General features: G+C 42.7%; 1 protein-coding gene across 1 annotated transcript in view; it reads right to left on the bottom strand.

Moving 5' to 3' along the window:
• Positions 1-5,394: 5,394 nt before the first annotated feature.
• The window catches only part of MDH2 (malate dehydrogenase 2), a 72,622-nt gene continuing 68,600 nt past the window's right edge, over positions 5,395-9,416 (bottom strand). The window contains exon 9 of the mRNA XM_030185917.1: positions 5,395-5,677. Coding sequence (XP_030041777.1) covers positions 5,546-5,677 — 132 coding nt within the window. The 3' untranslated portion in view covers positions 5,395-5,545. The remainder of the gene's footprint in view (positions 5,678-9,416) is intronic.

The raw sequence follows: 9,416 nt of genomic DNA, 5'->3' as shown, positions 1-9,416 counted from the left end.
TTAAAAAGAGATGATAGAACCTCTGTCCACGTGGGTGTTGTCTAGAAGACCCCCGACACAATCCGAGGAACTAGATAACGATCTGATAGCAGATATTCAAAAGTTGGGAAAGAAGAGAGAGGTGCTGTTGCTGGGAGATTTCAATCTGCCGGATGTAGATTGGAGCGGAATCAGAAAGAAGTAGCTCAGTCAAATGGTGACAGAAACCACGAGGGAGGGAGCAACGCTGGATCTGGTGCCCACAAATGGGGATAGTGTGTCAAATGTCTGAGTGGGTGCCCACCTGGGCAGCAGTGACCATCAAACAGTTTGGTTTGATATCACAGCTGAAGTAGAGGGTGGCCACTCAAAACTCAAAGTTCTAGGTTTCAAGCATGCTGACTTTAATAAAATGGGGGAATACCTGAGGAAGGAGCTGATGGGCTGGGAGGGCGAATGAGAAGTGGAAGGACAGTGGTCCAGGCTGAAATAAGCTATAAATATGGCCACAAACCTTTATGTAAGGAGAATAAATAAAAGCAAGAGAAAAAGGAAAACGGTATGGTTCTCCAAGCAAGTGGATGAGAAAATAAAGGCTAAAGAGTTGGCGTTCCTGAAATACAGAAAAACTCAAGAAGAGGAACACGGAGAGGCATACCGGATGAAACTGAAAGAAGCCAAGAGAGAGATACGTCTAGCGAAAGCGCAAGCACAAATGGCTAGAAATGTAAGGACGGTTGACAAAAATTTCTTCAGGTAAGGAGGAAGACTAAAAAGGGAATTGTGAGACTGAAAGATGCTGTGAACCGCTAGGTAGGTAATGATGAAGAAAAAGCAAATTTGCTAAACAGATACTTTTGTTCTGTTTTCACAGAAGAAAATCCTGGAGAAGGACTGCGATTAACTGGCAAAAGCACGAGCGAGAATGGCGTGGATAGAGCACCGTTCACTGAAGAGAGTGTGTATGAACAACTTGAAAATCTAAAGGTGGACAAAGCCGTGGGACCGGACGGGATCCAACCCAGGATATTGAGGGAGCTCAGAGAGGTTCTGGCGGGTCCTCTTAAAGATTTGTTTAATAAATCCTTGGAGACGGGAGAGGTTCCGTGGGATTGGAGAACGGCGGACATAGTTCCTCTTCACAAAAGTGGTGATAGAGAAGAAACTGGAAACTACAGGCCGGTAAGCCTCACTTCGGTTATTGGAAAAGTAATGGAAGCGATGCTGAAGGAAAGGATAGTGCATTTCCTGGAAGCCAATAAGTTGCAAGATCCAAGACAACATGGTTTTACCAAAGGTAAATCGTGCCAAACGAATCTCATTGAATTCTTTGACTGGGTGAGCAGAGAATTGAGTCAGGGACATGCTATAGACGTAATCTACTTAGATTTCAGCAAAGCTTTTGACACAGTTCCCCACAGGAGGCTCTTGAATAAACTTGACAGGCTGAAGCTAGGACCCAAAGTGGTGAACTGGATTAGGAACTGGTTGACAGACAGATGCCAGAGGGTGGTGGTTAATGGAATTCTTTCAGATGAGGGAAAGGTGAGTAGTGGAGTGCCTCAGGGATCGGTGCTGGGGCCGATTCTGACTACCCTTCTCCATTGAGAATACTGACCATTTAACTCTACTCTCTGTTTTCTATCTTTTAACCAGTTTTTAATCCGCAATAGAACACTACCTCCTATCCCATGACTCTCCAATTTCCTCTGGAGTCTTTCATGAAGTACTTTGTCAAACGCCTTCTGAAAATCCAGATACACAATATCAACCGGCTCACCTTTATCCACGTTTGTTCACCCCTTCAAAGAAATGTAGTAGATTGGTGAGGCAAGATTTCCCTTCACTAAATCCATGTTGACTTTGTCTCATTAATCCATGCTTTTGAATATGCTCTATAATTTTGTTCTAATAGTCTCTACCATTTTGCCCGGCACCAACATCACTCACCGGTCTATAATTTCCCAGATCTCCTCTGGAACCATTTTTAAAAATCGGCGTTACATTGGCCACCCACCAATCCTCCGGTACCACGTTCAATTTTAAGGATAAATTACATATTACTAACAATAGCCCTGCAAGCTCATTTTTCAGTTCTATCGGTACTCTGGGATGAATAGCATCCGGTCCAGATTTGCTACTCTTCAGTTTGTAGAACTGCCCCATTACACCCTCCAGGTTTACAGAGAATTCATTAAGCTTCTCCGACTCGTCAGCTTCGAATACCATTTCTGGCACGGTATCCCACCCAAATCTTCCTTGGTGAAGACCGAAGTAAAGAATTCATTTAATCTCTCCGCTACGGCTTTGTCTTCCCTGATCGCCCCTTTTACTCCTCGGTCATCTAGCGGTCCAACCAATTCTTTTGCCGGCTTCCTGCTTTTAATATACCTAAAAATATTTTTACTATATGTTTTTGCCTCCAACGCAATCTTTTTTTGGAAGTCCCTCTTAGCCTTCCTTATCAGCGCTTTGCATTTGACTTGACATTCCTTATGCTGTTTCTTATTATTTTCAGTCGGTTCCTTCTTCCATTTTCTGAAGGATTTTCTTTTAGCCCTAATAGCTCACCTCACTTTTTAACCATGCCGGCTGTCGTTTGGTCTTCCATCCTCCTTTTTTAATACGCAGAATATATTTGGCCTGGGCTTGCAGGATGGTGTTTTTGAACAGCATCCACGCCTGATGTAAATTTTTGACCCTCGCAGTTGCTCCTCTAAGTTTTTTTTTCACAGTTCTCATTTTATCATAGTCTCCTTTTTTAACGTTAAACGCTAATGTATTTGATTTCCTATGTATACTTACTTCAAAGCTAATATCAAATCCGATCATATTATGATCACTGTTTATCTTGAACCTTTTCAAATTCCACAACATCTTTTTTGAGATATGGCAACCAGAACTTAACGCAATACTTAAGGTGCAGTCACATCATGGAGTGATACAGAGGCATTATAGTATTTTCGGTGTTATTCACCATCCCTTTCATAATAATTCCTAGCACACACTGAGCAGAAGATTTCAGTGTACTATCTACAATGACACCTAGATCTTTTTCTTGAGTGCTGACCCCCAAGATAGACCAATGTGCATCACCTTGCATTTGTCCAAATTAAATTTCATCTGCCATTTGGATGCACCTACTGTCCCTCCCCTCCCTTTTTTTTGTTTTGTTTTAAAGAGTGGTGCTCATACAGGGGAAGCAGTGTTCCCTTTTAAGCTGTGATAAACATTCAGTATCTGAGTAAAATTCAGAGTAGCTATAAAGTACAGGTGAACAAGTAGGGAAAGCATGCAGAGTATGGCTCATTTCCAACCTCCCTGGGAGTGCTTGAGTGCATGACTGTGTATGTATCTGTAAAAAGTGCTCACAAGGTAATGTAACATAAGCTTTTTGCTCGTGTCAACTTGGTTCTTTGCTCACAAAGAAAAATGTTTGCTCAGATCAACTTAGTTCTTAGAGGGAACATTGTGGTAATATACAAATAGCTGTGATAAACATTCAGTATCTGAGTAAAATTCAGAGTAGCTATAAAGTACAGGTGAACAAGTAGGGAAAGCATGCAGAGTATGGCTCATTTCCAACCTCCCTGGGAGTGCTTGAGTGCATGACTGTGTATGTATCTGTAAAAAGTGCTCACAAGGTAATGTAACATAAGCTTTTTGCTTGTGTCAACTTGGTTCTTTTGCTCACAAAGAAAAATGTTTGCTCAGATCAACTTAGTTCTTAGAGGGAACAATGTGGTAATATACAAATACTTTTTGTGAAAAACATCATGAATTGCCTAAGAGGACAAGCAGCAGAAGCACTGATTCAGCATGGAGAGCTTCCCAAGCATCTCAACAAGCTGGCTCTCACTCAAGCGCAGCTCTCGCATAAAACAAAACTAGTCAGGCCTGCCCCTCCTAGCATGCATAGGGCTAGCCAAGCTAACAAGAATTCCACAAAGCACTGGGAATAGAGTTCAAGTGCTCAGAAAGAGCCAATCACCTAAGGAGTACCAAACTACAGGGACTTGTAGTTCATTGTACATAGCTTAATACATATACAGGCAATGTAATTCACAGACAGCTTGGTCTGCTCCCATACAAATGGGGGCAGAACATCCCCTTTGATCAGTCTGGCTGCCAACCATGGGTCACTCACGATAGTATTCCAACCAGGAATCACCAAATCTGACCTCATAGCCCTAACAAGGATTAACTGAAGACCTCAAGCAGCAGCTCCTTCTGAAAGAGCTAAGACAGATATGGCAAGAGTGGGCCTATTGATCTAACCTCCAAACAGGGTTTTGGATATCTACAACAAATGAAATAGTTGCAAATGTAAATCTCTCATGATTATTGATATCTTGAAAACTCATCTCAACTCGCCAAGACAAGTTTAGGAACCCATGTAGGCCATCCTCACCTACTGAGGGGTGTACTCATTTCATCCTCTCAGCCACTCTTAGGCATTTAAGATGTTGCGTGCAGTTAAACAATGATTTCACTGGTTGATGCAATTAGCTTGTAAGTTAATAAAGCGTCTCCAGCTTTTGAAAGTAAACCTTTTGAGCTTAGCTACCAGAGATCTCATTCGTATCAAAATTATTTCCAGATGGCTCTCATTAAACAGCTGTCACATAGGACCTGATGGCTAGAGTTGTGCAACCAATTTCTATGTGAGAACGTAGGATGCTACTTTGCTTGGTCTTAATCATGACCCCTTATTTTCCTATTTATTACCCATGATTTTAGTCATTTCCTATAAGAAATGAAACTCCCTTATCTCATATTTATCTTATCTGTTTTGAATAGACTGTACGTTTTACAGAGCAGGAATGATCTTATGTGTACATCGGTGCATATATCATGTACAGCAATAGAAATAAACAGGTGTCCTCTTGGTTGTACTTCTCCAGCACCCCAGTCTAAGTCACAGAAGACCTTATATCGGTCAGACACCAAGAAGCGTCTTGCCCCTGAATAGAACATGCAGTTTTCTGCATATACCAATGAATCAAACATGATTTGAATCACAAGTTTTTTTCATGAGATTCCCATTACTACTACTACTTATTTACGTCAGCTGCGGGAATTGAACCAGTTCCCCAGGATCTCAAGTTCACTGCACTAACCTATTAGGCAGCTCCTCCTCCACTCCCATTAGGCATACTGGTTCCTACTTCCATTAGTTATATTGGTGCAGGGCTAGATTTAAATACTATGGCAACCATAGGCAGAAAAACAGGAGGGCCAGGAGGTCCCAGTTTTTGAACATTCATGTGCTTATAGTGCCTTGACAAAATCCAGCCCCGTGTCAGTGTGAACCACTCATTTATACAGTGCAGTTTTTATGCGAGGCTCAAGGGAGTATCAAACGATGCATGCCTACAGATCATAAAGAAAAAAAAGCAGAAATATTCCAAGAGCTCTTTCAAATAAAAAATAAAAGGCTGTTTTTATTGATGAATCAAATCCCAATTGACAAATGAGCAACCAGCAATACAGTAGACCAAAGTCCTTAAAGTGACATGATGCCTTAATAAATTAAGGAGAGTGGTTCTTTGACTGAGTACACTCTTCACTTGCGGCTCTTCACGAAGTCCTCCCCTTTCTTAATAGAAGCCTTCAGCTCAGCCATAGCCTCGGACACGAGCTTCTCCTCATAAGCCGACAGCTTGCCCAAACCAAGATTCTTCTCAATTCCGTTTTTCTAAGAAACAGATAACAAAGGTTTAAAATATGGCAAATATATGCATTACATTTGCTATGCCTTTAGACATAGGAATTTTTAACTTGGATATAGTAATTGTAACAACTTACTGAAAATATCCCATCACTTCAGTCCCCACATCTGCATTTGAGAAGTCTTTCCCTTCCCCTCCACCAACACCTTGGTGGAGGGGTTCACTTAGTCAGTGAGGTTTTCAGGATACCTACAAAGAATATGCATGAGATATTTGTATACAATGGGAGGTACTGCATGCAAATTTCTCATGGATATCCTAAAAACCTGTCTGGACGTGTCACAAGGACTGAGTTGAGAACCCATGTACTACAATTTTGATGGAAGGTGAAAGCTCCTGCTATATTGCGACTGCTGTGCTCTGACACAACGATTTTGTCATTTTTCATCTTTTCTATAAGACAGTACTCACCATGCTAAAGTGCTTTGCCTGTGTTCCTCTTAACCCTTTTGTATCCATAAAAGCTTAACTTGTGGCAAAAGACAACAAGGAGCATGGTTATGGTTGACCTATTTTTCAATTTTCATTGAACAGATAACCAATACTGCAAAGGCATTAAATACAAGACCTCCTATGCAACCAGTTTCTCCTTTTTGGGCAGCCAGCTCTGGAACGCTCTGCCTAGATCCATCTGAACAATTAACAACCATCTACCCTTCAGAAAAATGTTGAAGACTCATCTCTTCAAGAAAGCTTACCCCAATGGCCCAACTTAAATTTTTAAGCACATCCACAAGATTCCTGACCTGTTGATTTTTTACCCTAGACTATATCTTCCAATCTCCTAATGCTTATCCCTCAGTCTTTTCCTCTCCATCCTTCCTAATTCTTACCCCTCCTTATCTCTTTTCCTTTTACTCATACTATCTTCTATGTTCAATTTATACATCCCTAAACCCCGTAAGGCACAGGTAGCAAGCTGTTTGGAGAATATTCGTTCACTGGAAGTGCAGCATAAGGCAAGTGGGTCCCCACAGACCCTGAAAGAACTAAGTGATCAAAGATTAATGCTCGATTCTATCTACTCTGAGCAACTTATCATGTTATATGCAAAGAGCAGGTTGGGCTCTTACGAGTTCGCCAACAAAGCAGGGCGTCTTTTAGCCATAAAGATGCGTAGGCAAAAAGTAGACAAAACTATCTTAAAGATCAGGGACAGGGGTGGGAATGATCTTGATAAATCTGAGGACATACGTAGGAGATTTGGGGAATTCTACTAGGCCTTATACGCTAGGGAACTCAATCCACCTATGGAATCAGTAGATCAATACTTACAAGATAGCGAGTTGTCCTCTCTGAGTCACCTGCAGCAGTGACTGTTAGATGAGCCGGTTACCCCTAAGGAAATTCAAGAGGCTATTAAAAGCTTACCATCGAGCAAGTCGCCTGGTCTGGATGGATTGCCTAATGAGTTCTATAAGCAGTTCGCACCCGAGTTAGCCCCTCTCTTAGCTGACTTGTTTAATCAGGTGGGAAAAGGCGGGTCCTTGCCTCTGTCTATGATGGAGGCTTGGATAGCGGTACTACCCAAGCCTGGAAAAGATCATTTGGACTGTGGATCTTATAGACCTATATCAGTGTTAAATGCTGACGTAAAAATCTTGGTTAAGGTATTAGCCAATCGAGTGGCACCAATTCTTCCAGTGCTCATCCATCCGGATCAGGTGGGCTTTGTCTCATACCGGAAAGCAATGGACAATATCAGGAGGGCGGTAGACCTTATGTACCTGGCAAAAAGAACCCAGAAACCGTTATGTCTCTTAAGTCTGGACGCGGAAAAAGCCTTTGACCGGGTTCACTGGCCCTTCATGCATAGAGTCCTTGAGACGATGGGGTTTGGATTACAGTTTAGGAGATGGATTCAGGCTTTTTATGATTCCCCAAGGGCATGTGTCCGGGTCAACGGAAGCAATTCAGACTTATTTACGCTCTATAGAGGAACTAGGCAGGGATGCCCTCTTTCACCTTTGTTGTTCGCTATGGTGATGGAGCCCTTTGCGGCCCGGTTGCGCCTGGACCCCACTATCTCAGGAGTTAGAGTAGCAGACAGAATTCATAAACTGGCCCTTTTTGCGGATGATGTCCTACTGTTTGTTACTCGCCCACTGACCACATTCCCGCATTTAGAGCGATTGATAGAAGAATACTCTGCTGTGTCTGACTTTAAAGTCAACATGGCTAAATCTGAAGCCCTAAATGTAACCCTTCCAGAGGAGGTGGTGGGTTCTTTAAAAGATCTCTTCTCCTTTTCGATGGGCTCATAAACAACTTAGATACTTGGGGGTGAATTTGACTAGGACATTCTCTGAGCTGTTTAACGCAAATTATAAGGGGTTAGGCAAAATTATCAGGGCCGATTTAGAGCGCTGGGGAGACATGCAATTTTCATGGTTTGGGAGAATAGCTATTCTTAAAATGAATATTCTGCCTCGGTTGCTATATCTTTTCCAGGTGCTGCCTGTGATGATGCCCAGACGATTTATAGCATCCTTACAAGACACACTTGTGCGGTTCGTCTGGGCAGGAAAGCGTCCAAGACTAGCGAGATCACTGTTATACAGGAATAGGAAAAGAGGTGGGCTGGGGGTACCCAATCTCGCTTGGTACTATAGAGCGGCACAGGGGAAGGCAGCACTCGGATGACACCAAGAATACCCAGATAGACAATGGGTACAAATAGAACAAAAATCACACCGTTGAGCGCACTAATATGGTTACCTAGGCCATTTAGACGTATGGGAGGGAACTTGCTCCTCAGTGGAGGTAACACTTTACTATTGGGACAGAATGTTTCCCAAGAAACAATGCATCCTGACCCAGAGTACCCCAATAGCATATAACCCATTATTCTTGCCCGGTACTATAAAGGGGACATTCACAAAATGGCACGGAGCTGGGGTGCGGACCTGGGGACAGATGTTTGAAGATGACTCCGTGCTGTCTTTTAAGGCTCTGAAGGATAGATACCCTGAGGTAGAGGGGGATGAATTCACCTATTGTCAAGTGGCCCACTTCTTGCAAACTAAAGCGGTGCGAGAGGTGATGTCGCGAAAGAAACTTGGTCTACATGTGATGTGCTATCTCTCACTGTTACCAATAACCTACCCTTCAATTATGGGCTGCTCATGTCTTTGTCAGTGGGCAAACTTACAAAATCAGCAAGGGATCAAATACTTATTTCCACCACTGTACATTTCACTGTGGCACGTGCTGAACTGGCAAGGGTGGGGGCAATCTACTCTATAAACAATCCTGAGATTGGCACCTGCAAGACGTCATAAGCAAGAGTTGCTATGGTTACGTAGAGATAGTGCTGGGTCAGCTGCACCCCAGATGGGACCATCCAAAGGGGGGGCTACAGGAAGGTTTGGGAATATGTGAAGTCATTCTGATCAACTGATAAGGACTAGGAGCCCAGTTGAGACAGCTGGGGTCCATTGAAATGAATAGGGCCAAAATTGTATATAAGCAGCAGTTTGAGGAGTATTAGTTCAGATGAGACGAGACGAGAAGAAGAAGATGAGAGGAGAAGACGAACAGAGAAGGGAGACTCCAGAAGGCTAGAGAGAGAGGACGTGCCATGATATGCGGTTCCATTATGTGAATGCTTAACCTACCTGTATTACCATTGGTAAGATTGTAATAAACTATCTTATTATATCTACTACATACTGGGTTCCTTTCTAATCACAAGAGTCCATACTG

Source organism: Microcaecilia unicolor, chromosome 13 (genome assembly GCF_901765095.1).
Source record: "Microcaecilia unicolor chromosome 13, aMicUni1.1, whole genome shotgun sequence".
Lineage (NCBI taxonomy): Eukaryota > Metazoa > Chordata > Amphibia > Gymnophiona > Siphonopidae > Microcaecilia > Microcaecilia unicolor.
The sequence above is the reverse complement of the archived record's forward strand: the minus strand, read 5'-3'. Positions and strand labels throughout refer to the sequence as shown.